The sequence below is a fragment of the Carassius carassius genome, chromosome 49 (genome assembly GCF_963082965.1).
Source record: "Carassius carassius chromosome 49, fCarCar2.1, whole genome shotgun sequence".
NCBI classification, from domain to species: Eukaryota; Metazoa; Chordata; class Actinopteri; order Cypriniformes; family Cyprinidae; genus Carassius; species Carassius carassius.
This window is the reverse complement of record NC_081803.1, coordinates 11,267,020-11,295,004: the sequence shown is the minus strand read 5'-3', so window position 1 is coordinate 11,295,004 and position 27,985 is coordinate 11,267,020. Positions and strand designations below refer to the sequence as shown.

The following is a 27,985-nucleotide window of genomic DNA, read 5'->3' as shown; positions in this document are numbered from 1 at the left end:
CCGCCCCTAATGTTTTCCTGACCAATGGCAAAGGCGTCTGTTCTGGCTTCATATTACAATGCATTCAGAGGCAAGGTTGCATTTTTTTCTTCCCAAGAAAGTTGACCGCATTTTTTTTTGTACAATACGTTTATTAAATACATACTATCCAGTTGTGCAGATTGAACAGCCTTCACAGTCGACGAATACAGAAATCAACCATAAAAGACAAATTTCAAACATGCTGATTTGTTTTGATAAACAGATCATCTTTTAATATACAGTGATTAGGGTTATGAAATAAATGGTTTATCATTTACGTTCATAGTTTGTTGTGTTCATTTTAGGACTTCGACACGAGAAAACAATATTTCAGCTTTTAGCACCCAACATCCACACAATCCTAGCCTTTAATCAAATGAAGGTTTTAATTTTTCTTTTTATTTCAGTCCAGCTTTAACAGGATTAAGTCAGAGGTCTCCAGCTTTATATTAATTTGACAAATGAAATCGATACTCCATCAGTTACATGTAATATAACTGCAAATATAAGCACTAGTGTCCATCAGTTGAGTTCAGTTTCAGTTATGTGCAAACTTGTTTGCCTATTCAAGTAAAACCACCCACGCTAACCCCTTTCACAGATGACCTCAATGACACTTTGCTCCATTGGAGATGGGTCCAGGCAACGATGGGCAGCACTACCCACAATCTCATCCAAAAGGAAGTGCACTAGGTTTTCATCAGACACAAACCGCCACAGGTACATCTGCAAATAGTGGCAGTCGACCTGGATTTGCTGCAGTCCATATCTGCCAAATGTACGGAGACGAACACATTCAAGGAATGTCTTCAGACTTATCTTAATGATGCCAGTTAGCACAGACACCTAGGATAAGATAGAAAACTGGTCATACAGTCTGAAAAAACATAAATATTAAAATCTGCATCGGTGAGTTAGTTTAATGACAGTAACAACAGTTAGCTAACAACGTTTTGTTTTCTACCTTGTTGAACTCCACTGGGCTAAAGATATCGATCCTCTCAGAAAATAGCTTGTGAATGTTACTGAGCAAGTTTGTGTCCATTGGAGCACTGGAACAAAAACATATAAACAATTATAAACCGTATCCTCTGTGTGACTATGTATATTCCATTATACCTTTACAGAACCCAGAAATGTGATCAGCTAAAGAAAACAAGAAGCAAAACATGACTTTATAATAGTAATAATAATGATAATAACAAATAATAATCAAAATGTTATTTCTGTATTAAATTTAAATCAAAGAAATATATTATTGCAACACTAAACTTAAATTAAAATATTTAATAATAATATATTCATATAATATGAATATTAATTATTTATCATATGTTTTCAACATATTTTATATATTATATTTAGACTGAAAAATGCAGGGAGGCCCTAAAACTAACAACAGATTTATAAACAATTCTGATTACAAATTTGGGGAAAATGGTTGGCGCAGGTCACATTTTCCAATGCACGTCATAAGAAATTCTCATTTAAAGTCAGCAAAATTTATGAAGTGATTGTGCACCTTGGAGTATAGCTTGGTGCGTAGCGGATCTGCTGTCTTGAGCTGCTGTACACAGAGAAGGTGCGTTTGCTGGAGTCACTGCTGTGGGCTTTCCTTACTCCTTCCTCATAAAGCAGTCCCACCTAGTTAACACATAAGGAGGCAAAAAACATTACAACTGCCTTATACAAATGGTTAAGAATTGATTCAAATTGAAGGTTACATATCTTGAATCTTTTTTGTATATGATACATGAACAAATGTTCGCTGCATTACCTGTACATCAATAGAGGTGGTATCTTCCACTACCCTCTTCATTACAGCTCGGACATTTCTAGGTTCAATGGTGTTCACCCAGTCTCTTGTTTCCACGCTCTTCCTCAACATCTGACTGATGATTAATCCCTGAACCTGGATACAAACAAAACCTGATTAGCAAAATGTTGTCCAACAGCAATCATATCCCAGAATACAAGAGCTGAATCTTTTCTCTTAGTTACCTTCACATAGTGGTTCAATAATTTCTGAGCAGCTTCTCTGGCCTCTGCACAAAGTGCTGTAACTGGAGTGACTGGAGTGTGGTGCTGTTTAGAGAGGAAAGGTCAGTATGAATAATGTATTTAGAGTTTGTTTTTGAACAAATACAATGGATATGGAATACCTGTACAAGAAACTGTTCATCTGTGAGTGTGAGGATGTAGGAGATGGTGGAGGTGTCATAGTCCAGACAGAGACGAGAGAGCAACAGAAGCAGAGCAGGAGGGGTTGATCCTCCTCTGTCACCCGTGCTCTCACAGTACTGACGAGAAGACTGGCAAATGAACTTGATAAAGCTCACCACCAGACCCTCACGCACACCTTGACTGCAAAACTCACCCTGAGAGAAAGATACGAGACAGGTATTAGAAAAACGAGAAAATGTGGGAAAAAATTTTTTTTGTATTTATTTGTTTCCCATTTCTTTACAGTCTTTGATAATGTCTTAATATATATCCAAATGTAAAACACAATGGTAGTTAAGTCTGAAAATACTTTAGGTAATACACCACGCTCTCTCTCTATAAATGTTTTATATTTTCTTTATTTCTCCCACCAGATGGCACCATCTTGCCTTCCATGCTTTGGACTTTTAAATACCTTCGCTCCATTTTTAACTTAAAGGGTTAGTTCACCCAGATAGCAAATTTATGTAATTAATAACTTACCCTCATGTTGTTTCAAACCCGTAAAACCTCCGTTTATCTTTGGAACACAGTTTAAGATATTTTAGATTTAGTCCGAGAGCTCTCAGTCCCTCCATTGAAGCTGTGTGTACGGTATACTGGCCATGTCCAGAAAGGTAAGAAAAACATCATCAAAGTAGTCCATGTGACATCAGAGGGTCGGTTAGAATTTTTTGAAGCATCGAAAATACATTTTGGTACAAAAATAGCAAAAACGACGACTTTATTCAGCATTGTCTTCTCTTCCTTGTCTGTTGTGTGAGAGAGTTCAAATCAAAGCAGTCTGAATATCCGGATCGCGAACGAATCATTCAGTTCACCAAATCGAACTGAATCGTTTTAAACGGTTCGCATCTCTAATACGCATTAATCCACAAATGACTTAAGCTGTTAACTTTTTTAATGAGGCTGACACTCCCTCTGAGTTCAAACAAACCAATATCCCGGAGTAATTCATTTACTCAAACAGTACACTGACTGAACTGCTGTGAAGAGAGAACTGAAGATGAACACTGAGCCGAGCCAGATAACGAACAAAAGACTGACTCGTTCACGAGTCAAGAACCGGTTGCATCGGTTTTCGGATCACCAGTAGTTCTTTCGAACAGTTCTATTCAATAAACCGGTTGAAGAAAACGGTTCACCGGTTCTTTTGCGCTCGACGTAATGGCGTCATTTGCGATGATTGCCCTTGATTCAAGCCTTCGGTTTACCTGGGCACATAACACTAGCACAGAATCAGTTCAGAATCAATCACCAAAAGAATCAGTTCAGTTCAGACGCCCTGTGTGTCGGTCTGCTTCACGCTGAATCACACATGCGCAGTATCATCAGCTCCTCGGTTCACGAATCGGACGCGTCTGACAGAAACGGTTCTTGACTCGTGAACGAGTCAGTCTTTTGTTTGTTATCTGGCTCGGCTCGGTGTTCATCTTCAGTTCTCTCTTCACAGCAGTTCAGTCAGTGTACTGTTTGAGTAAATGAATTACTCCGGGATATTGGTTTGTTTGAACTCAGAGGGAGTGTCAGCCACATTAAAAAAGTTAACAGCTTAAGTCATTTGTGGATTAATGCGTATTAGAGATGCGAACCGTTTAAAACGATTCTGTTCGATTTGGTGAAATGAATGATTCGTTTGCGAACCGGATATCCAGACTGCTTTGTTTTGAACTCTCTCACACAACAGACACGGAAGAGAAGACAATGCTGAATAAAGGCATCGCTTTTGCTATTTTTGTACCAAAATGTATTTTCGATGCTTCAAAAAATTCTCACTGACCCTCTGATGTCACATGGACTACTTTGATGATGTTTTTCTTACCTTTCTGGACATGGACAGCATACCGTACACACAGCTTCAATGGAGGGACTGAGAGCTCTCGGACTAAATCTAAAATATCTTAAACTGTGTTCCAAAGATAAACGGAGGTCTCACGGGTTTGGAACAACATGAGGGTGAGTTATTAATGACATAATTTTGCTATCTGGGTGAACTAACCCTTTAAACACTGTATTAACTGAAAATGTTGTTCTAATTTTGAAATTATTTTAATTCAATTCAAATTTTTTTTTTTTTTCAAATAAATGGTCCATAATTTATAGATGAAAATCCTCTAGTATCATGAAATACCCCTAAATACAAAAATACTAAGTATTAAAAAATATATGATTGAAACAAAATATAATACATGCATTTCATTGACAAAAAAAGTTACAATTGTTGTCTTTGGTCTGTTTTAACTGCTGAGAATCACAAGTGTGACTCCTAAGTGAGGAATACCAGGGTTACTGTACAACCCGAATTCCGGAAAAGTTGGGACGTTTTTTAAATTTTAATAAAATGAAAACTAAAGGAATTTCAAATCACATGAGCCAATATTTTATTCACAATAGAACATAGATAACGTAGCAAATGTTTAAACTGACTTTTATCCACTTAATTAGCTCATTTAAAATTTAATGCCTGCTACAGGTCTCAAAAAAGTTGGCACGGGGGCAACAAATGGCTAAAAAAGCAAGCAGTTTTGAAAAGATTCAGCTGGAAGAACATCTAGTGATTAATTAAGTTAATTGATATCAGGTCTGTAACATGATTAGCTATAAAAGCTTTGTCTTAGAGAAGCAGAGTCTCTCAGAAGTATAGATGGGCAGATCTGTGAAAGACTGCGTAAAAAAAATTGTGGAAAACTTTAAAAACAATGTTCCTCAACGTCAAATTGCAAAGGCTTTGCAAATCTCATCATCTACAGTGCATAACATCATCAAAAGATTCAGAGAAACTGGAGAAATCTCTGTGCGTAAGGGACAAGGCCGGAGACCTTTATTGGATGCCCGTGGTCTTCGGGCTCTCAGACGACACTGCATCACTCATCGGCATGATTGTGTCAATGACATTACTAAATGGGCCCAGGAATACTTTCAGAAACCACTGTCGGTAAACACAATCCGCCGTGCCATCAGCAGATGCCAACTAAAGCTCTATCATGCAAAAAGGAAGCCATATGTGAACATGGTCCAGAAGCGCCGTCGTGTCCTGTGGGCCAAGGCTCATTTAAAATGGACTATTTCAAAGTGGAATAGTGTTTTATGGTCCGACGAGTCCAAATTTGACATTCCTGTTGGAAATCACAGACGCCGTGTCCTCCGGGCTAAAGAGGAGGGAGACCTTCCAGCATGTTATCAGCGTTCAGTTCAAAAGCCAGCATCTCTGATGGTATGGGGGTGCATAAGTGCATTCGGTATGGGCAGCTTGCATGTTTTGGAAGGCTCTGTGAATGCTGAAAGGTATATAAAGGTTTTAGAGCAACATATGCTTCCCTCCAAACAATGTCTATTTCAGGGAAGGCCTTGTTTATTTCAGCAGGACAATGCAAAACCACATACTGCAACTATAACAACAGCATGGCTTCGTCGTAGAAGAGTCCGGGTGCTAACCTGGCCTGCCTGCAGTCCAGATCTTTCACCTATAGAGAACATTTGGCGCATCATTAAACGAAAAATACGTCAAAGACGACCACGAACTCTTCAGCAGCTGGAAATCTATATAAGGCAAGAATGGGACCAAATTCCAACAGCAAAACTCCAGCAACTCATAGCCTCAATGCCCAGACGTCTTCAAACTGTTTTGAAAAGAAAAGGAGATGCTACACCATGGTAAACATGCCCCGTCCCAACTATTTTGAGACCTGTAGCAGAAATCAAAATTGAAATGAGCTCATTTTGTGCATAAAATTGTAAACTTTCTCAGTTTAAACATTTGCTATGTTATCTATGTTCTATTGTGAATAAAATAATGGCTCATGTGATTTGAAAGTCTTTTAGTTTTCATTTTATTAAAATTTAAAAAACGTCCCAACTTTTCTGGAATTCGGGTTGTAAATAACTTGTCCTATACTTGGTACTTCTATATAAAACTTACATTTATACACTATATTCTGTACCTTGAAATAAGGCTTGTTGGAGAATGTGATGTCCTTTGCTGTGAAGAGATGCACTGATGCTAATACAGACTTTAGCTGATTCAGAATAAAGTTTGATAAGGACGCCAGCAGTTCTGGCAGACTAGGTGTGTCATCTTTACTTGAAGCCCCGCCTCCTGATGCACTGGCCCCTCCCACTGCTAGACGAGGTGCAGCCAACGCCTGTCTTACATCAGTAAGGCTGTCATGGTAGAAGGTTTGTAAGGCGGAGAGGTACTGTTTGATTCTCTCTCTTGCTGCCCGCACCACAATCTCAGTTCCGTGGCAAGGCACTGCCGACCCTGGAAGTAGTTTGGATATGGCCTGTAATCTGCGATGAAAGCGATCCAGGGCTCTCACTAACAGAGAGTTATCACTCACTCCCTTCTCTTCCTGTATCCTCCGCTCCACTAGAGAGAAGTATCTAGCAGCCAGGGTGTCCACAAACACATGTAGTTTGCCATTAGCCATCTCTGGGATGTTCTTTGAAGCGAACTCGCCTTCCTGTGGACGGTTGATGAACAATTCTTGATAGGATGCAATGACTAAACAGAGGCTGCTGACAAACTCATTACACCCGCGATCTATGAACTCAAGGATGTCTGTTCCGGCAGTAGGAGAGAGGAACGGATTAATCACAGAGGAACTAGAAGGAGATACGGGATTTGATCCAGGACTTGTTTTTTGGACCGAGCCTCCACCAGTATCAGTGACTGCAGAGTCTTTAAGCTCCGCCTCCAGTCCCTGGAGATCCACCTCCAACCTAGACTGGGCATGGCTGAGGAATTTGTCACAGAGCTCCTCCGCTGGTTCGTCTAACTGCAGAAGAAGCTCAACACATTCAGAAAGGTCTTTAGCACTTGAACCTCCATCCCTGCAAGCAAATATGAATTAATAAAGAACGTGAGATTCGATTTTATGGGGTGCATTTTGAATTTATGGACTCAATTATTTAATTAGCAGTTAAAGGGTTAGTTCACCCAGATAGCAAAATTATGTAATTAATAACTCACCCTCATGTTTCAAACCCGTAAGACCTAAGATATTTTAGATTTAGTCCAAGAGCTCTCAGTCCCTCCATTGAAGCTGTGTGTACGGTATACTGTCCATGTCCAGAAAGGTAAGAAAAACATCATCAAAGTAGTCCATGTGACATCAGAGGGTCAGTTAGAATTTTTTGAAGCATCGAAAATACATTTTGGTCCAAAAATAGCAAAAACGACGACTTTATTCAGCATTGTCTTCTCTTCCTTGTCTGTTGTGTGAGAGAGTTCAAATCAAAGCAGCTGGATATCCGGTTCGCGAACGAATCATTCAGTTCACCAAATCGAACTGAATCGTTTTAAACGGTTCGCATCTCTAATACGCATTAATCCTCAAACGACTTAAGCTGTTAACTTTTTTAATGTGGCTGACACTCCCTCTGAGTTCAAACAAACCAATATCCCGGAGTAATTCATTTACTCAAACAGTACACTGACTGAACTGCTGTGAAGAGAGAACTGAAGATGAACACCGAGCCGAGCCAGATAAGATGTATCGAGGAGCTGATGATACTGCGCATGTGTGATTCGGCGTGAAGCAGACTGACACACAGAGCGCATGAACCGAACAGATTCTTTTGGTGATTGATTCTGAACTGATTCTGTGCTAGTGTTATGTGCCCAGGTAAACCGAAGGCTTGAATCAAGGGCAATCATCGCAAATGACGCCATTACGTCGAGCGCAAAAGAACCGGTGAACCGTTTTCTTCAACCGGTTTATTGAATAGAACTGTTCGAAAGAACTACTGGTGATCCGAAAACCGATGCAACCGGTTCTTGACTCGTGAACGAGTCAGTCTTTTGTTCGTTATCTGGCTCGGCTCGGTGTTCATCTTCAGTTCTCTCTTCACAGCAGTTCAGTCAGTGTACTGTTTGAGTAAATGAATTACTCCGGGATATTGGTTTGTTTGAACTCAGAGGGAGTGTCAGCCACATTAAAAAAGTTAACAGCTCAAGTCATTTGTGGATTAATGCGTATTAGAGATGCGAACCGTTTAAAACGATTCAGTTCGATTTGGTGAACTGAATGATTCGTTGGCGATCCGGATATCCAGACTGCTTTGATTTGAACTCTCTCACACAACAGACAAGGAAGAGAAGACAATGCTGAATAAAGTCGTCGTTTCTGCTATTTTTGGACCAAAATGTATTTTCGATGCTTCAAAAAATTCTAACTGACCATCTGATGTCACATGGACTACTTTGATGATGTTTTTCTTACCTTTCTGGACATGGACAGCATACCGTACACACAGCTTCAATGGAGGGACTGAGAGCTCTCAGACTTAGGGCTGGACGATATGGCCAAATTTTATATCACGATATATTTCTTAATTTCGGTCGATACGATATAATTTCGATATCGATATGAACTATATAAAAGCCTCAGAAAAACTGCCAATAACGCCCACAACGGATGTCTGTACCTACAATCTTCTGAGGTTAATTCATTTTAAATTAATTATAAAATTATAAATAAATAATAAATTAAAATTAATTTGCCAAGTCTATGAAACCTCCTCCTATAAAACTACATAATATTTTAGAAATAAAAACGGTACAAATAAATGAACGTTCACCTTTTATTTGTATTTAACCTTTATACAAACAAGAAAAGTGAAATAAACATAAGACTCTCAGACTGACCTTATTAATATATTTATCTTTAAACAATAACAGGCTGATTATATTATTCTTTACACAAAACTTATTGTAACAAAACTTGTTCTTATAAACCAAAGTGCTTCAGCCAGGATAAAAAAAATATGAAAAGTGCTCAGCTGCAGAAAAAAGAGAGAAAAAGAGTGAGCAACAAAAAAAAACACATGTTGCTGGGGCAGGGACATTGTTGAGTGTTGATGACATCCTATGACAGGCTCTAGAGGTTTCTGGCAAGAAATACAAGCTGGTCTACATTATCTGGCTTCAGAGATGCCCTTTTACATGTGACAATGTTGCCACCTGTACTAAAAACCCTCTCAGAGGGGGAGCTTGTGGCCTGAATGCACAAGTAATGTTGTGCCAGTTGACTTACTCTAGGGAAGTTGTTTTGATAAACCTTCCACCAATCCAGAGGATTTGAGTCATTGTCAGCATGTGGAGACAGAAGGTAGTTGCCGAGCTCCCTCTCAACTGCCTGCTGTGCACTCAAGTTTTCTGTGTCGGTAGTAGTGGTGGGCCTGTTTGAAAAAAAGCTAGCCAGAGAACGCTTTGTTTTCTTGGGTGGTACAAAAGTGTCTCTCATGGCTTCTTCTCTGGACTCCTCTTCCCTGACCACAACAGATCTCTCTCCCTTCAGCATCTCCAACACAGCTCTCTCTTTGATGTATTCTCTCTTCTCCTCCTGAGTGTACTGAAGCTTGAATCTTGGGTCAACGAGGCATGCCATGTCAAGTAGATTATCCATGGCTGGGTCATCATATTTTTGGTTAAGAGTGAGTGAGTGAGTGAAGTGACATTCAGCCAAGTATGGTGACCCATACTCAGAATTTGTGCTCTGCATTTAACCCATCCGAAATGCACACACACAGAGCAGTGAACACACACACACACACTGTGAGCACACACCCGGAGCAGTGGGCAGCCATTTATGCTGCGGCGCCCGGGGAGCAGTTGGGGGTTCGATGCCTTGCTCAAGGGCACCTAAGTCGTGGTATTGAAGGTGCCCTCGAGCAAGGCATCGAACCCCTTCACACTTAAGGTATCCCATCACTGTTGTCTTTATGGTCCTGGTGAGCTCTGTGTCATCCTCTGCTTCCTTCAAGATGGAGGTGTTGAAGAGATGCATCACTGGTTTTAGAAATGATACACTGACATAGGATTCACCAGACAAGGCATCAGTGAATTCGAGGAGTGGGCTTAGAGCTGCATCTATAGACTCTAAAACATCCACATCTTGCCAGTTAGGAACCAACGGTCTGGTCTTCTTGTCCTTTGAGAGGACTTCTGTGATGGCCCTTTTCTGCTCCAGAACCCGCTTCACCATTTGTTGATGGGAGCCCCATCTTGTTGGTGTTTCACTGATGAGCTTGTGCTTTGGCAAGTGATACTCCTCCTGAGCAGCTGCAAGGTCCCGTTTCTTCTTCCAGGAGTAGGAGAAGGCAGCCACCACCTTTTTACAGACCCCAATTGCTCTGTCCACCCGCTTGTCTTGGTTAACTTTCTCTGTAGACAGTGAAAAAAAGCAATATATACTTATAATTTGTATTTATATTTTAACTACAGTTTGTCGTTTAATCATATTATTCTTACTGCAAAATTCTTCTGCTTGCATAATTTATTTTTTTTTACTTCACACTTGATTTGGCAAATTAACATATGTAACAATGTTCATATGTTCACATATGTAAACATATGTTCCAATGCCAGTAAAACACCTTTGAATTTAATTGAAAGAATTGCTGTATGTATAATCCATACAAATATGTCTTGAATAAAGATTAAAGGAATAGCCTATAAAATCACTTAAATAGGGGGAATAAAATCACCTAATAAACTACAGGGTAAGTATTATAGTTACAACTAAGTACTAATTAAGAACAATGATTTAATATAAACAAAATCAATTAAAGCTGCTGCAGTCCGTAACGTGTGGCGCTCTGCATGCATCTTGTGGAAGAACATTGTAGCCGGAACTACTTCTCTCTGTTTATGTCTATGACGAATCACGCAGGTACTGGGCTACTCCGCAGCAGAGCCGAGCCGAAGTGGTTTAAAATAGTCCGAATATAAACACTTATTATACTGTACCGTAGTGATTCAGGATAAGACAAAAACACTGTTTGGATATTGGATTCATGATGTACTGGCTCATTATATAATTTTTGACCAAAAAGGTTACATGCAGCTTTAACATAACACTACCATTTATATTGCTGTGTATAACTTACCAATAGCAGAGTTCAGTCGATGCCCGAAGCATTGTAGTCTTGTCCATCTGTTCAACTCAGCGGCTTTGATGATATTGGTCCCGCTATCTGTGGTGATGCAGACCTGCCGGTCCTCGCGGAGTCCCCAGGAGGCGAGCGCATCTGCAAGTCCGGCTGCAATTGATTCGCCCGTGTGATCCTCAGGGAAGTAGACCGTCTGAAGGCATAAGCTGACAAGCTTCCAATCTTGATCAATAAAGTGGACTGTCAGGCTCAAGTACAGGTTCAGGTTCAGGTCAGGTTCTGAGGTTCGGCTTGACCACAGGTCAGCTGTGGTCGCGAAATATGACACTGACTTCAGTTGTTCCTCCACCCTTTCCCTAACTTCACCATAAAGTGCAGGGATAGCTGCGCGTGAAAAATATTTTCGCCCAGGGAGCTCGTATCTTGGGTCGATGATTGAAATCATTTTCCTGAAGCCCACGTTTTCCACCGTGGTAAACGGCATCATGTCCTTAGCCAAGAAGTTTGTTACAGCCTTTGTAATGTCTTTATGACGTTTAGACTGTTTGTCATAAGACATGAATGCAGCGATCTGTGTTTGCTGCATGGGTTTCTCTTTTGACACAACTGGTGTTGGGGATGATGATGGTGGTGTGGTTTGAGGGACAGGTTGTTGGCTTAAACTTTTATGGTGCCTCATCTTCTGACTCTCAGAATATTCTATCGGGTGGAACTGCTTCAGATGGTGGAACAGATTTGATGTGTTCCCGCTGCTAGTCGGCACTACTCTCCGGCACATTTTGCAGCACGCTGAAACCTGAAGTTTATCAGATCTCAGATAGCCGAACCACTTCCATACCACTGAATTAGTCTTTCCTCTCTTATCAACCATTTCGTCTGATTTCTCCTCACTTGTGGAAGCTCGTTCAGTCACATTTGTGTTGCGGTCAGGGGCGCTCATTTTGTAGCTAAAATTTGCCGCGTTGGAGATCAGCCTACTACTGCTGTGCTGAGCACTGGTTGCGTGACTCGCGGTGTACGTCATCACGAAAGTAGCCAAACGTCAGTCAGTGACAAATGCTGTTATGTATATTATTATTATATTATATAATATTATATCGAAATATCGAAAATGTGTTTAAAAATCATTAATCAATCAACCGTTATTGAAAAAAAAAATATCGCGATATATATTGATATTGAATTATTGTCCAGCCCTACTCAGACTAAATCTAAAATATCTTAAACTGTGTTCCAAAGATAAACGGAGGTCTTAAGGGTTTGGAACAACATGAGGGTAAGTTATTAATTACATAAATTTGCTATCTGGGTGAACTAACCCTTTAAACCAAATATAAAATCAAATGTTTAGATTAGATTTAGATTTGATGTAAACTAATAGAAATATGCCATGACATCAGAGAAAGCACGGACCTGAATTTCTGCCGCAGCTGTTGAGCGAGCTGCTCCATAATGACATGGCAGTCATCTTGGATGCCCCTGAAAGAGGGCATATGACTATACTGCTGCAGTACACAGCGTGCCCTCCGGTGGGCGCTCACTGCCTGGCCGTAGGCCTGCAGCTCCAGACACTTATTGAGTCTTGCTGGCAGCTCAAAGAGGAACTGGAGCTTACGGAGGAGAGTGTGAACACCTACACAGAAGATGAAAAATGCATGGCTTATGTAGAGGCAGAAATGTGGTTTGAAGTCACAATCATTGTTATATTACCAACTCAAGCCTGTAAGATGAATTAGTCATTTATTATTACTGTGATCCATTTATATCACACTGATATTCATACCTGATAGCTTAGTGATCTGTGCATGCTGGTCCTGCAACGTCCCACTAATGCGGGCACTAAACTCTGTGATGGCGGCCATGTTCGCAGACAAACAGTCCATTTCATCTTCCATCTTCTTGAAATCGTTCTTCATTTTTCTGATTGTGTCTGTGCAGAGACAAATGAACTTTGAATATAATCAGGGAAGGGTTATGAAACCAGCATGATGTAAAGCTGTGACCTGATTTTGCCCATTGGGAATTGATTAGATTTTTGAATCATTGTGTGTTTGCTAACTGCTGAAATCTCATGTGAGCGACAGAAAACTATTATAAAGAAAACAATTAATGATTTAGCACATTCATATTCCTGGCTCATCTGCTTGCCTGTAGGTGCATACTAAATTTTAATTTTTAATATTGCCATCTTAGTTTATTAGGACACATTAAAGGGATACTCCACCACAAAATTGAGCTTTGTTTGTCTTTGGAACACAATTTTAAATATTTTGGATGAAAACTGGGAGGCTTGAGACTGTCCCATAGACTCCAGGTAAGTTATCTGTGTCAGCCGTGCCACAAGGATGCAATGTTTCTATGTATTTATGCTTTGATTTGAAAGAAAACAGCATATCCTTGTGGCCTGGCTAACACATAGGCAGTTTGAGTGATGTGGAGAGACACAGAGGAGACTGCTGACAAAGGAATTGTTTAGTAAAAAAAGTATTTTTCTTTTATTCATGTACAAAAAGTGTTTTCGTCGCTTCATAATGTTATGGTTGAACTACTGAAGGCAGATGAATTATTCTGACTATGCTTTTCATACTTTTCTGGAGCTTGACAATGTAATTTACTTGGGAGTCTATGGGACAGTCCCAAGCCTCCTGGTTTTCATCCAAAATATCTTAAATTTTGTTCTGAATTACGAACAAAGCTTTGACGGGTTTGGAACAACATGGGGGTAAGTGATAAATGACAAAATTTTCATTTTGAGGTGGAATATCCCTTTAAACATTTTGCACGTTAAGCATTTTAGAATGTCCTGATGCTTTAGTGTTTGAAATACTGCAGCTGCTGCTGTACATGGATTGCAAATTGACAGGCCTGTGGTAAAGTTCAATGGGGGTCTCCCCCACCAGTTACTTTACTGAAAACTATGAATCGTCCCGACCTCCTGCTGTGGCTTTTCACTTCATTAGAGAAGAGATGTCATTGTAAGAGGGAGATGAAGTTAATGGTTTGATTAAAGCTTATGAATTTAAAATTATGTGCAAAGATAAACCATTTATCTGCAATATTCCACAAAAATAAGAAGAGTCATTTATGAGTTCATGGTGACTTCAATAGTAAAATTTATTCACTAGCCTGTGGCTGAGATGAACTTATTGTAGTTTTCATAAACCAGGGTTTGCATGTCACTGTCCAGAGATCTGATCTGTTTCACCATGCAGCTCTCATGATCCATCAGCTCACCCAGAGAACACTCCTTCCTCAACTGAAACACAAACGACCTTTTAGCATTCTCGCATTAAAACACAGTCACACACGGGTATCTGTGGGGGATAATTTGTGGAATAAAATGCAGGATAACATACTGCTAATAGCATACTCTTTGTCACAGTGCTAACAAATGTGTACCCCTATATAAACAATAAACACTTACTATTCGTCACACTACGTTACCTTATTTAAATAAACCTCTGGGTCGAAATGCAGTCCGTTGATATCACACGGATCCAGAGACTCGACTTGGTCTGCGGCTTTTCCTTCCTCATTCAGGCCGTAATAGAGCTTCAGCATATTATGAACCCGTCGCTGCCCCTTCGGGTCCGAATCCGGTGGGGTTGTAGCTGAACTCATTTCCACTAAAGTTCAACTATAGCCTAATGTCAGAGCGAGAAGGACTTTACTTCATGAATGAATGACAGATGTCAACAAAACTGTCGCAAGAGCCAACTCAGTTTGTTGTTGGGACTACACTGCTGCTCTGATCCAAAATGGCGCAACTGTAGACAGTATTTCAAAATAAGAGTCGGGCACGAATTATACTGTACGTATTTAATGATAAAATACTATTTTATATAATAACAACAAACATGTAAATAATTTAACTTGGGACAAAATAGCTATTGTGGACAGAATAAAATAAAATAAACGTTAAATGCTTAAAATAAAAACTGCATGCTTGTTACTACTTCCACACATGAAAATATAGACAATATTTAGTTTGTTACATTTATTTCGTGCCTTCTTTTTCTCATCATGATGTAATTCTGTTAAACACATCAAAGACCTTATTGCAAGCATAGTTCGTTTAAATAAATCATCAATAAAAAATCCATTATACAGAAAATTATTTACTGATAGGTATGCCAGAAGTTAGTACAAAGCGGGATTAAAAATGCATATAAATGGTTTCAGTTAATTTATACAGTCACACAATTTTGGTAGTGAAATTTGTGTATAAAACCTCACAAACAACAGACAGTGGAGATATAGTTTCAAGGGACATATGACAGCAAAACTATAGCAACAGATTTAATGTGAATGTAAAAAAAGGCACTTTAAATTAGTATTGACAGATTCAAAATTTCGATAACATAGATGTGACTATCTACAGCACAGTTAGTAGGTACATATGTGGTTGACAGATGTTCAGACTGAAATATATATATATTGGATTAGCTTTAGAATTGAAAAAAGTAATATAGAACAACAGTACAGAAAATCTGGAAACAAGCATTTTAGGATTAACATCTTGATGATGAGTGTTTTGCATAAACAGAAATGCAGTGGGTGTACTGATCGATTTGCACCATTAAATGTGACCGAGTAAGCAGGTATAGAAACGTTCACAGAAACATGCACACCATAAAATCATTTTAAGACTACAGATGTAATGCATTGATAAATAAAGAACTGTATTTGGTAACCTGTAGGGCTTGACATTAAGATTTGATAGGTACTTGAATGTTTAAGAACAATTAAATCACTTGCTAAAAAACAAATTCATTCATTAAGTAATTCTTCTCAATTCAGACAATCAGTAAAAGTCTCAAATTATTTGTACTGATGCCACAGGGTGAATAACTGGACATTAAGCATCAGAGGTTATGATCAAATAAACAAAGACAGCTGACAATTAGCATGATGCTGACTGTTACCAAATTGATCAACTTCCTTTGAATTTTTTTTGTAACTTTCCTAGAAAAAAATAATGTAGGGCTCTGTGCTGCTACAACTTTTGTTAAAAAAATTAAAATAAAAATCATATGCATTTTATATAGTTATGTACATTCCATCTCTAAAAGGCTGGATATACCGTACAATGCTTAGGGTTTCATATGTTGTAAAAGCATCACTAGATAGAAATAGAAACAGCAGACACATCATCCCCAACTGATCACCAAGCACCTACACAATTTGGTGATTTGATGTATTAAAGTTCTCTCCGCTTTACAAATGCAGATTATGCTCACATATGACCTGGATTGTTTTCAGCAGTGCATTACATGCACACAATCAGAAAGACATGATTCTCCAGAGCAACAAGGTAGTGGGACCACTACTATAATTAACAGCACTCATGTGTAGAGGCATGATTTATGTTTGGTCACAACGGAACACACACAAAAAAAAAAAAAAAAACAACCAACCATGTTTTTTGAACAACCATCTTGTTACAAAGCAGAAGTCTCCATATGCAAACAAGCCCCGTAGTAAACAGAGCGCAAAAACAATGCACACATTCAGTACACAAGTAGAATGTCATAATCTCAGTCTATGCTGTCTTTGCAATGCTTTTCCACAGACTGCAGCCCTGGTTTTGTGTATAGGAGCAGTCATCCTATACTAGAGGCATTGACTGTTTGCTTTGGTGCAGCAGGTCTAGTTTTAGCAGTATTAGTGGCATGGATTACATTGTTGTACTACTGTACTCTTGATTTACAGCCACTGGGATGTAGTTTGGTTTGATGGTTGCATAGTAGAATCTACATTCAGAAGAGTGACTTAAACAGAGCTTTCGGATCGTGTCTCATAGTCCTGCATTTGCACCAAAATATATTTGTTAGTTTAACAGAACAGCATTATTGAAGCAAATTTCACATTCATTTAACGGCCAAAATAGAAAGCTTAGACCTATGACATACTGCACAAATTATCTATAAATACTGGCTTAGCTCTTCAGTCTATGATCTTGGTCCGATCTGTCCATTCAGATGGCTTTGCACAGTCTCTCTGAGGATCTAAATAAACAGATGTAGTTTTGGTCACCAGGCAGAAGAGGGCAGTGTTGAAGCCGGAGGTCACCCTTGCTCCAAACTTTCAGTCACCTGAACAGCCGAGTAAGTGGCAGGCTGGGCCTGTCGCGTGAAGAAAGATGCAGCTCTTTTGGGCTTCAGATGTTTAATCTCTTTGCCTGAAACAATGCAGGTAAATAAAATAATAATTAAAACATGAACACCAAGTGCATCCATCGCACCAATGCAATTTTAGTCTCTTACCATCATCAACATAGCTGATGGTGTTGAGTGAATGGACTCGGCTACAGACTACGCTGTTCTGTCTGCACAGTTTCCCCTGTCGTCGCTCTCTGGTTTTCTCAATGGTTTCCCGACCCGAAGGTTCTTGAGAAGGTGTGACTTCACCGTCAGTACCTGCTGCTGCGGACTCGCCAACAGAGCGCAACTCCACGCAAAACTCAATAAGACCACTCATTAGCTCGGCCTAGAGGACAAAAAGTGTACTGTTATAAATATGTAATGTAATATGTTTATTCCTGTGATGGCAAAGCTGAAACAGCTTCATGACTCCATTCTATAGTTTCACATGATCTTTCAGAAATTATTTTAATATGTTAATTTGCTCCTCAAGAAACATTTCTTATTACTAAGCATTTCTCAAGAAAAATATCTTAAGTTGAAAACAGTTGTTCAGCTTAATATTTTTTGTGGAAACTGTGCTAAAAATTTTTTAGCATTCCTTGATAAATAAAGGATCAACAGCATTTATTTGAAACTTTTGTTACATTATAAATATTTTTAGGTCACTTTTGACAAATTTAATGTATCCTTAAATGAAAATTTATTTTTTATTTAAATACATTTATGAAAAATTATTAATTTGATAATATTAATATTGATCATTTTATTGCATTAGAATATTTTTGGGCTATAATACATTTTAAATATATGCTTGCTTCCACTGTCAGACATAACATAAGTCATTGTGTGCTCACCTGTTTTGAATAAATCTTTAATAATTTATTGACAGGCATGCCAGCCTCCTCCCCATCAAACTCCAGCCAGAGGATATGCGAGTCTCCCTCTGTCTCAGGGTAGCTGTGATCCCAGGAAAGCTCACTAAACTTAAGACCCAGAAGGACATGCTTCTCTTTCACATCCATAACATATACTCCTTCCAGACTGATGCCCACAGTCACAGCCTTACGGCCACCTCTGTGAAGGAGGCCCTGTGCTGGCTTGTCTATCTCACCCATGAAGAAAGCACATCTGCAAAAATACACACATGTACGACCCAGATACTTCATATTTAAACAACTTTCCACTTCAGTAATCGTACCCATAGTAAGGCAGAGTGTGGCAGCTCCTGAGGTACTGGTGCAGCAGAGCGATGGGCTCCTGATTGGAGCCAGTGGCAGCAGAGGAGCAGACTGAACGATACTCCTTTATAAGATTTTGCTCCATCTCTGCATTCCTCCCTCCTCTCCCCCTCAGTGTGGACAGAAAACCTCCTCCTCCTAATGCAACGTGGGCCGGGAGGAATGAGGACAGCTTCTTCTCTCTGGAATAATATTACAGGTAGAAACTGAAATTAATTTACAGCAAATTAGCCAATAACAAATTATATTGTAAATTAGTTATAATTAGTTCTAGGACAGGATTTCTAAACTGGGAGGCTGATGAAAAGCTAATCATTAATTTTTTTGTTCCACTTTTGTAAGTTGCTTTGAATAAAAGCATCTAGTAAATGCAATTAAAGCAGATAACCCTAAACCAAACCCTAATTCTAAATGTTAAATAACATTACTCTGAACTTATTTGTGTAAATACCTCAAAATAAAGTGTAACCAAACATTGAAAAGAATAATAATAATAAAAAAAATTGACAAAAAGGAAGTGAAATCTCAACTTTATATTAACCATTTGATAACTGATGTAGGAGCAGAGAAGGTCACCTGATTGCTGCTGTTAGGGCCTGGTCATCAAGCCCAGTCCCCAGCTCAATGGCACAGGACAAAGCTCCCAATTTCAGCCAGTGTTCAGGGTCACAGGGGTAACGACCCTCCAAGATATTCACCTTGGCCTCGTCATATAGTAGCCTCAACACTCCTTCATCTTCAATCTGACATTACAAAATAAAGATGTTACACCACATAAATTCACATCACAGAATCACAAAAGGAAATTTAAAATGAATCAATTTAATATATCATGAATTCAATTTCTGCAAAAAATTTAAAACAATCAGCTTTGCCATAATTGCTAAAGATATCTTAGCCTACATGTTTCTTCAAGTTAAAATTCTTGAAAACCAGTCTCATAGGGTAATGGCAGTTTATAGTAAAGCCTGGTGCACACTTTACGCCTGAGGTAAACGTCAGGAATTGTAAAAGCTTTTGCTTGTCTATATGATTGATATGTAACAAATCTCTTTGGGATGTTTTATGTTATGATCATTCTGAAGAATAAGCAGTCCATGACCTCCACTGGCCAGCCTAATAACTCCAGACACAAATCCTCACTCATTAAAGATGATGTATATATAAGATGTACAGTATAGTTTTGCACAGTCTGACATGCAAGGTATTTGACAGTGTACATGTGCCTTGGCTTTTGTGCAAGATCTCTCTGGGGTAATATTGCATAATCTGACAAGCAAACCTCTTAGTAGACAAAGAAAAACGCAAAGTGTGCACTGGGCTTAAAGGGATAAATCACACAAATGTTTCTTCTTATGCCCATCCTCATGTTGTTCCAAACCTGTATGACTTACTTTAATAAACAAAGATATTTTGAAGAATTTCTCAGTGTCCATATAATGAATGTCACGACACTGGACCCTATTAACTTTAATTATATGGAAAAAAGACACTGAAAAATTATTTAAAATATCTTCTTTTGTTGTGCAGTTGACTGTGTTGGACCCCGCTGACCTCAGAAAAGATATGAAGTCATACAGAAATTTGGAAATACATGAAGGTGAGTAAATAAGAGGATATTCATCCAAAAAAAAACAAACAATAAAAATCTTTCAATACCTGAAGTTCTTTTGACTTGGAATAAAAAACATTTCTTTTGAACACAAGACTTGGCTCATCTGAAAAATCAAAAATGTTTTGTTATTGATGAACACCTAAACTTTCAAGTGAAGGGAAATGTACAAAATTAAACACACAAGCATACCTTGAGAAATGTCTTCTGCAGGGGCCTCAGTAAAGCGGTACAACAGGTCCTGCCACTGACGACACAGCTTGTAGGGCAAATGTTTTGGCTTCAACTGTAGGTCTGTTCAAACATATCACAACAAAATGAGGCTAAAGGTTGGAAACAATAAGGACTCCATAAAAAATATGATGATAAAACGTTAAGGTGGATTTCCTCTGTGTATACCAGTATGTCTAACTAAAGGATGGAACAGAACACAAAATTTTTTTTTTTTTTACCAAAATATTGCCCTGATTTTCAGTCTGAATGAGCTGACAGTAGTAGCCAAAAGTCAGTGCCACTCTGAGGATTTCCTGATGTACCCTCCCAACACTTCACTAGCAAATCAGCCACAGAGATTGTAAATGCCAACATTGTGCTTACCCTTCTTCATAACCTAATTAAAAAAAGATCATAAATTCTGTATCAGTCTGACCAGAGCACAAAAGAACGAACATTACCAAGCAAAGGAGAGCAGAACCAGAAAGCGAACACATCAACGGCAGAGTTGGGAATGTTGAGGGCTTCTCGGATATTGCGGCCGAGCTCCTGCGCATTCATACAGCCGAGACCCTCCAAAGTCAAGTGCACTGCACTGTCGCTCGCCAAGTACACCAACAAATCCTGAGCTGGAGAAACACAAGAGGGACAAATGAACATGTGAGGTCAACAATGATCAGATCACGACCCCCAGTCCAGTGACATCAGATCCAGAGAGGAACAGAGAACCGACCTCTGGTGACTGAGGAAGCCACACTTCCTCGCTGGGAATGAGAGTGCTCTGATGACTCAGGGGGGAAGTCGCCATCATCTCCCTCCATCTAATCCAAAAACAAACACAAGCACTGAGTAGGAAACACAAAGCATTTGTATTTAAGAGACTTCTGCTAATTGTTATTTGTATATTCTGTACAAACTAAAAAAAAAAAAAAAAAAACAGAAGAAAAACTCATCATTTGGATAGCAGTTTTCAAAGCAAAATTATCCGTCATAAACAAACAAGTTTGGATAAACACTGAAGGCTAACGCAGCAACTTTTAAGTTCCTGAAGTATTTTATGTTTTATAGTTTGCTTTCGCTATTTGTACTCTAAACATCACCTGGTTTACTATACTTTATTAAAATACGGTAATATTATCAAAAAAAGTAGTGAATTAAAAGGAAAAAGGGAAATACAGCTGACGTCCCTATTCTGACTGGCTAACGTTAGCTAACTTTGCTACACCAGTAACTGGCTGGACATCAAACTACATACAGCAACATACCGAGACACTGTCCTTTGTTTCAGAAGCTTCTTTCTTGATCAAAACAGACTGAAAACCTCAATATTTGGTGGGATTTAGTTACATAAAAAGCTGAGAGTATGACGGCAGCGGCAGCGCAGCTGGATAATGTTCTTAAAACAGCGCCCACCAGTGTACTTGTTGAAATCAGCAACAACCTGGAAGAAGCCTCATGACTGTAGAAGCGTCATACTGTATCTCGCCAGAAGAGGGCGCTCTACAGCCCGAAATGCGGTTTTTGAAGTTGACATTAGATGTAGTACATTTATTCTCAAAATCACATAAGTGAACTTAAATACTTCATAGTATCGATATATTTGCTTTTAATAAATATAAAAAATTTAAAACAAATAAAAATGAAAAATAAAAAATGCTTTAAACATACAAACTTTGTATAAAGATATTTAAATTATATTCTCAATTACGAGGTGGTAACTGGTCTCATGACTTATATTGAATAAAATAACCATTTATCTCCGCGATAAGGATTAAACGGATGAATTCAGAATTATGCGGCACATTTGGTCTCTGTTGTATCACAAATGAAATGGGCTTCAAACTAGAAGACTCTCTTCTCCTCTCTAGGTTTTAATTGTTTCTGTGCGACGCCAACGCCAAGTCTGTCCTGTGGTCCACGTGATTCATTCTCATCATTTCATTGACATGAGTTAATTCCATCTGCTGCTGCTTCGGGTTGCATAAACTAAATAATAAAGACGTTTTTAAAGTTATTTGAATAGTCACTGCACATAGTTGCATTTTGAATTTTAAATCATTCATTGTCATTCCATTTCATTGTTGTTGTTGCTTTTTTACTATGGTGTTTTGGGGAAAATATTAAGTCTATTAGGGGAATAAGATAATCTATTATTGTTTTGTTTATGGACACTATACTACTACATAAAGAAAGAGCACAGTCTTTATTGTACCAACAGTTTTACATTGATCTGCTCATGGTAATGAGTGAATTCAGTCGCTAATCATTCATTTTGTGGACAGTGATCTATAAAATGTGTTCCAGGAGAACATTTTCACCCTCCTAAAATCCTAAACTTAAGGCCTATCCTACCTCAACATAAATAATTTATATTTTTATTGGAAGAACAAACAAAATGGTAAAACATGAATAGATCAGATCAGGATAGTGTTTTATTTAACAGTGATATATAGATTAACACTATTGTTCATGTCAATCATACTGAACGAGTGAGTTCTAGTGTTTTTGCTACTAAAAAAAAAACAACAAAAAAAAAACAAACACACAAACTTTATCATTACAGTTATTGTACATCCACTTGGATGAAACGGCTCTAATAATTTTTTTTTCCTCACTTTGACAACTTTGGGCAATGTTTTTTTATATGATTCAGCAGGGCACTTGACTGAGAGAAGTTTCTCCCGCAGGAAGGGCAAATGTATGGCTTCACTCCTGTATGAATCCTCTCGTGTTTTTTCATGGATCCTGACTGCGAGAAACTCTTTCCGCAGTGTGAACACTTGTAAGGTTTCTCTCCAGTGTGAAGTTTTTGGTGGTCTTTCAAGTGGCTGGCTAAATTAAAGGAACTCCCACACTCAGAGCACACATGTGCTCGCACATTGGCATGCAATTTCTGGTGCTCTTTAAAATGGTCCATGCGTGGATAACTCTGTCCACAAATGGAGCACAAGTATGGTTTGTCATTTGTATGGATTCTCAGGTGTCTCTTCAGGTGTGCAGCAAACATACATTTTTTGCCGCACTGATCGCAGTTGAACACTCTTTCTCCAGAGTGAGAGAGCCGGTGATCTCTGAGATTTCTTGGATCTGCGAAACTCTTGTCACACAGATGACATTCAAAAGGCTTCTCTCCAGAGTGAATCCTGAAGTGAATCCTAAGGTTTCCTTTTTGTGTAAAGCTCTTTCCACACTGAGGACAGGGGAACATTTTTGGGGATCCTGTTTTGTTGTTTTCAGGCTCTGAGCATTTGGAAAACTTTTGTTCTGTTATCAAAAATGACCACATCATTTGTTAGTTGTCTAAAAGTTAATTCAAATTTTAAATTAAATAAAATGTAAGGCTTCAATGAAATCTCTACCATTCTCAAATACATAACTTCCATACATTCTGTATTTATTAAGTTACATATTTGCTTTTGTTATCGGAAGTCGGGAAGCTCGGGAAGCTCGGGAAGTCGTGGCCTAATGGTTAGAGAGTTGGACTCCCAATCGAAAAGTTGTGAGTTCGAGTCCCAGGCCGGCAGGAATTGTGGGTGGGGGGAGTGCATGTACAGTTCTCTCTCCACCTTCAATACCATGACTTAGGTGCCCTTGAACAAGGCATCGAACCCCCAACTGCTCCCCGGGTGCTGCAGCATAAATGGCTGCCCACTGCTCCGGGTGTGTGCTCACAGTGTGTGTGTGTGTGTGTGTGTTCACTGCTCTGTGTGTGTGCATTTCGGATGGGTTAAATGCAGAGCACAAATTCTGAGTATGGGTCACCATACTTGGCTGAATGTCACTTCACTTCACTTATGCTCTATGAGCACTTGAGCTGCTTACTTATTGTAAGATGTTTAGAGAATAGCAAGAATGGACACCAACCTTGCTCTTCACTATCTTTATTTTTCCTTCTTCGTGGTTCTGGATCACTCCTGCACCCAATTTCCATTCTTGTATTACGCGCTGCTGTCACTGTTGACTGTTGATTTGTTCTGATGCAGAATGGTCGTATTGATCATGGCTTTTAGTAGTGAATTGCTGTGGGAGTGGCTTGAATCGCGATCGCGAGGTGCGAATTGGAGATACTCGAAACGTTGAGTAAACCGTTCAGTGCACCATTTAAATAAGAATGGATGTTTACAAGGCTGTAAGAATGATCGACAATGTGTGTGGTTGTGTTTTTTCAGACGGGGACCATTTTGACCCAAACCAGCTGTTTAAGTTTACTTTTAAATAATCGATTCATTTTAAATTACTGAGTAGATAACATTCGTGCTAAATTATATTAAATGCATTTATATATTATATATTATATATTTATAAATTATTTACATATACATTTGAAATTATATTTAAATAATTACAAATTGTATTTACATTTAAATGATTATTATTTTTTATTTAATTTAACCTTTTAAAAGAGCAACAAAATGAAAAATAAATGGATGGTCAATATCTTTTTAACACACCATATTCAATAAATAATCATAGAAGCTAGCTAGCAGTGTTTTCACAATAATAATTGCAGCCACTGAAATACACTGTTCACTTGTTATCTTTTGTCATTTACTGTCATTACAAATCTGTATGGCTGACTTTCTTCTGTGGAACACAAAAGCATATATATTGTTTAAATGATTCAGGATGTGTTCATACAATGAGATCCATGGTTGTTTTTTAGGATCCCAATGACTTGAGATGAAAACATCTTCAAAATATGTTTCATTCTGCAGGTTTGCAGCAACACGAAGTGACAGCAATTATGGGTTTAATTTCAAGGTAAATTACCCTAAACTCCCTTTATAAGGGAAAATAAACACACACACACAAAATGAAAGTAGAAGCAACTGAATACACACAAAACAACAGTATTTATTCTTACAGAACCACAGTGAAACTCTGCATGAGATTGTTGGAGAGTCCCTGCTTTACCACGCTGAATCCAGCAATGACCATTCAACCACCTGATCTTGTTGAAAGCATGAACAAGAAAAGGCACCGCTTTAGCGAGCTGCGAATCCCAGTTAATTGTTTAAGAATTTTCATATGATTGGGTCAATTGTGAACATTAACAGCTATTAACACAGTGATCTGGGCCATTTTCACCTTCATTTTTCAGGCAAGTACCCGAATCAGTGTTTGCCTGTGCTTTAATCTTATTTTTTAAACACAACGAAAATATGGGAAGAGCCATTAAAATTTCTTTGTTAAACAACAGTAATGAGTTCAAACTTTATTGAGCACCATGTAGGTGATAGTCTGTCATACATTTCCACATTGGCCGCCTCTACACAATACTCATCAGTGTCCAGTCCTGCTCATCATTCTCCCTGAGAAAACACAACAGTGATCTAACAGCACCCGCTGCCAGACTGTTGCACCGGGGTGCTTTCGATTTTAAGATCAGGTTTCTCGGAACCCCCTGAAGTCCCTGGTCTCATGCGCTTCTTTATCTCCTCTGCCATGGTCATGAAGGCCTGCTCCACATTCGTGGCATTTTTGGCACTCGTCTCAAGGAAAGGGATGCCAAGAGAGTCAGCGAACTCCTGAAAAAATGTATGGGAGAAAGAAGACACATCTTTGTGTTTTCAGTTAATGTAAAACTATAAAGTGTTTGGTGTAGAAATGACATAGCTTACCTCACCAGTGGATCCTCTGCAGTGAATGGGTGCCGTAAAAATGTTTGATAAAAAAACATCCCAATAATCCACGAGTTATCAGACAAGACAACTTTTTCACTGGAGGAAGCATTATTATGGATTATGGACTAGTATTTTGCCAGAAGCAACTATTTAAAAGTTAAAACATCTTGATGGAGTTTCACTTCAGAAGAAATGAATGGATGGACTGGAGTCATGTGGATTACTTGTGGCTGTTTCTTTACGGCACCCATTGACTGCAGAGGATCCACTGGTCAGCAAGTGATTTAATGTTAAACTTCTCCAAATCTGTTTCAATGAAGAAACAAACGCATTCATTAGTTCCTCGTCAACCAACCTTAGCTGTAGTGTAGTCCACAACTTTCTTTGTAGTGAGGTCACACTTGTTTCCTACAAGTAGTTTGTTGACATTCTCACTTGCATAGCGATCGATTTCTTTCAGCCACTGTTTCACGTTGTTGTAGGATTCCTGAAAATACACCAGCATTAAACTTTTAAGAATGTGTGCAGTTTCGATTACATTTGACAAGTGAACCTTTATTTTAAACATTAGCCATAAATGTTTCAAGTACGGATGTGAATTTTTGTTAAAAGGAGTCTCACAAACCTGATCCGTAACATCATACACAACAATGATCCCGTGAGCTCCTCTGTAGTAGCTGGATGTGATCGTGCGGAATCTCTCCTGTCCAGCAGTGTCCCACTGTAAACATGAGCGTGACTTATTAAACTGAAGTTTCACATTGAATGACACACTTAGATTGAATTGTAAAGTCTACAAACTCACTATCTGAAGTTTAATAGTTTTGCCATCCAACTCAATAGTTCGGATCTTGAAATCCACTCCTATTGTGCTGATGAAACTCTCTGTGTAGGTGTCATCCTGGAAAAGATTAATCAATCATATTTCACACATGGTCAGAGATCATTCATATCCAAAGATGCTGTTGCAAAAAAAAAAAAAAAAAACACACACTTACTGCAAAACGCAATAGAATGCAAGATTTTCCAACTCCTGAATCTCCAATAAGGAGAAGCTTGAATAAGTAGTCACTGTGGAAATATGCATAAACAAATACAGTTTTAAAACAGTTCTGAGATGTTTATTTTATATATAAAACATATTCTATAACTCATATAATACTAATATTAAATATTATATGATTATATATCATTATAATTATAATTATTTAATAATAATAACATTTAAAAATACATACAAATATATCTATCATACGTTTATTTACAGAGCGACTAGACTGCAGCTATGACGACTGCTTTAAGTAAACTATCAACCGTAACACAATTCGTCCTATTTGCTATTTAATTAATTATTATATAAAATGATCATCATCTGCATAGGAAATTTGGTTAACCTGCCAACAAAAGGTAAAGGAAATTATGAGGCGGTCATAAATGTTCATAGTTCTCATGACTTACTATTCAGGGTTCATGATGTGACAGCAGAGGGATTGTTATTGTTTGTCCAGCTGGTAGATGCGCTGAGCGTCGCCTACTGTTCACCGGCTGAGCGCAAACTCTGAGCCAGTCTTTAGCCTGGAATAGTAGCAATAAAAAAAAGGATCTATGAGATTTTATAAGCCTTTGTGGACCGTTTCAAGACCTCCTTGTAAAATCAGACTTTACGCCTCTTCTATCCTCTCTGGGTTTACAAGCCGCGCAGGTGCGGCAGTGACGGATGATGATGCGCCGCTATTCTGGCCCTCTTTCGCCGCCTAGTGGTGGGATACATGCATATGTAATTTTGTGCGTAAAGTAATGTAAAGTAAACTGTAATGTTTGCTTGTGCTTTGTGAATAAAATATGTTGATTTTGTAGATAAGTTGATATATACATGGAGCAAACATGTGTCTGTCTGGCCTTACATCAGAAATGTGAAGTAAATCAATAAACAATACATGCACATTTTTAAATTTATAATATACATTATAAGCTATATGTGTGTGTGTTTATTCCACTCCCATGTTTATGCAG

The 27,985-nt window shown here is 38.5% G+C and overlaps 4 protein-coding genes across 4 annotated transcripts; all 4 read right to left on the bottom strand.

Moving 5' to 3' along the window:
* Nucleotides 1-110: 110 nt before the first annotated feature.
* On the bottom strand, nt 111-14,909 carry LOC132132794 (vacuolar protein sorting-associated protein 51 homolog). The gene is made up of 11 exons (XM_059545325.1): nt 14,584-14,909; nt 14,266-14,395; nt 12,923-13,069; nt 12,553-12,772; nt 6,186-7,077; nt 2,184-2,399; nt 2,023-2,106; nt 1,799-1,933; nt 1,544-1,665; nt 986-1,073; nt 111-867 (listed from the first exon to the last, which is right to left on the bottom strand). The coding sequence occupies exons 1-11, from the start codon at nt 14,758-14,760 to the stop codon at nt 607-609; spliced, it is 2,472 nt and encodes an 823-aa protein (XP_059401308.1). The 5' UTR covers nt 14,761-14,909; the 3' UTR covers nt 111-606.
* Nucleotides 14,910-15,121: 212 nt separating this feature from the next.
* Nucleotides 15,122-21,776, bottom strand: LOC132132790 (FERM domain-containing protein 8). Its single transcript, XM_059545322.1, has 10 exons — nt 21,614-21,776; nt 21,082-21,169; nt 20,810-20,977; nt 20,328-20,429; nt 20,183-20,241; nt 19,100-19,266; nt 18,484-18,705; nt 18,140-18,413; nt 17,406-17,628; nt 15,122-17,320 (listed from the first exon to the last, which is right to left on the bottom strand). The coding sequence occupies exons 2-10, from the start codon at nt 21,167-21,169 to the stop codon at nt 17,208-17,210; spliced, it is 1,416 nt and encodes a 471-aa protein (XP_059401305.1). The 5' UTR covers nt 21,614-21,776; the 3' UTR covers nt 15,122-17,207.
* Nucleotides 21,777-22,926: 1,150 nt separating this feature from the next.
* Nucleotides 22,927-24,333, bottom strand: LOC132132739 (gastrula zinc finger protein XlCGF7.1). Its single transcript, XM_059545244.1, has 2 exons — nt 24,213-24,333; nt 22,927-23,612 (listed from the first exon to the last, which is right to left on the bottom strand). Exons 1-2 carry the CDS (start codon nt 24,277-24,279, stop codon nt 22,960-22,962), a joined length of 720 nt encoding a protein of 239 aa, XP_059401227.1. The 5' UTR covers nt 24,280-24,333; the 3' UTR covers nt 22,927-22,959.
* An 849-nt stretch (nt 24,334-25,182) lies between these two features.
* LOC132132651 (ras-related protein Rab-1A-like) lies at nt 25,183-27,709 on the bottom strand. Its single transcript, XM_059545112.1, has 6 exons — nt 27,431-27,709; nt 26,971-27,043; nt 26,778-26,873; nt 26,598-26,693; nt 26,328-26,459; nt 25,183-25,876 (listed from the first exon to the last, which is right to left on the bottom strand). Exons 1-6 carry the CDS (start codon nt 27,442-27,444, stop codon nt 25,682-25,684), a joined length of 606 nt encoding a protein of 201 aa, XP_059401095.1. The 5' UTR covers nt 27,445-27,709; the 3' UTR covers nt 25,183-25,681.
* Nucleotides 27,710-27,985: the final 276 nt, after the last annotated feature.

Coding starts and splice junctions, on each gene's coding strand:
- LOC132132794 (XM_059545325.1), bottom strand. CDS start 14,760: ATGAGTTCAGCTACAACCCCACCGGATTCGGACCCGAAGGGGCAGCGA. Junction 2,107..2,183: donor ATGAACAGTTTCTTGTACAG/GTATTCCATATC, acceptor CTCTCTAAACAG/CACCACACTCCAGTCACTCC. Junction 868..985: donor GCCCAGTGGAGTTCAACAAG/GTAGAAAACAAA, acceptor ATCTTATCCTAG/GTGTCTGTGCTAACTGGCAT.
- LOC132132790 (XM_059545322.1), bottom strand. CDS start 21,169: ATGGAGGGAGATGATGGCGACTTCCCCCCTGAGTCATCAGAGCACTCT. Junction 18,706..19,099: donor GCCCTAACAGCAGCAATCAG/GTGACCTTCTCT, acceptor ATATTATTCCAG/AGAGAAGAAGCTGTCCTCAT. Junction 18,414..18,483: donor CACACTCTGCCTTACTATGG/GTACGATTACTG, acceptor GTATTTTTGCAG/ATGTGCTTTCTTCATGGGTG.
- LOC132132739 (XM_059545244.1), bottom strand. CDS start 24,279: ATGGAAATTGGGTGCAGGAGTGATCCAGAACCACGAAGAAGGAAAAAT. Junction 23,613..24,212: donor TAAAGATAGTGAAGAGCAAG/GTTGGTGTCCAT, acceptor TTTTGATAACAG/AACAAAAGTTTTCCAAATGC.
- LOC132132651 (XM_059545112.1), bottom strand. Junction 26,874..26,970: donor GCATTCTATTGCGTTTTGCA/GTAAGTGTGTGT, acceptor AATCTTTTCCAG/GATGACACCTACACAGAGAG. Junction 26,694..26,777: donor AAACTATTAAACTTCAGATA/GTGAGTTTGTAG, acceptor TCATGTTTACAG/TGGGACACTGCTGGACAGGA.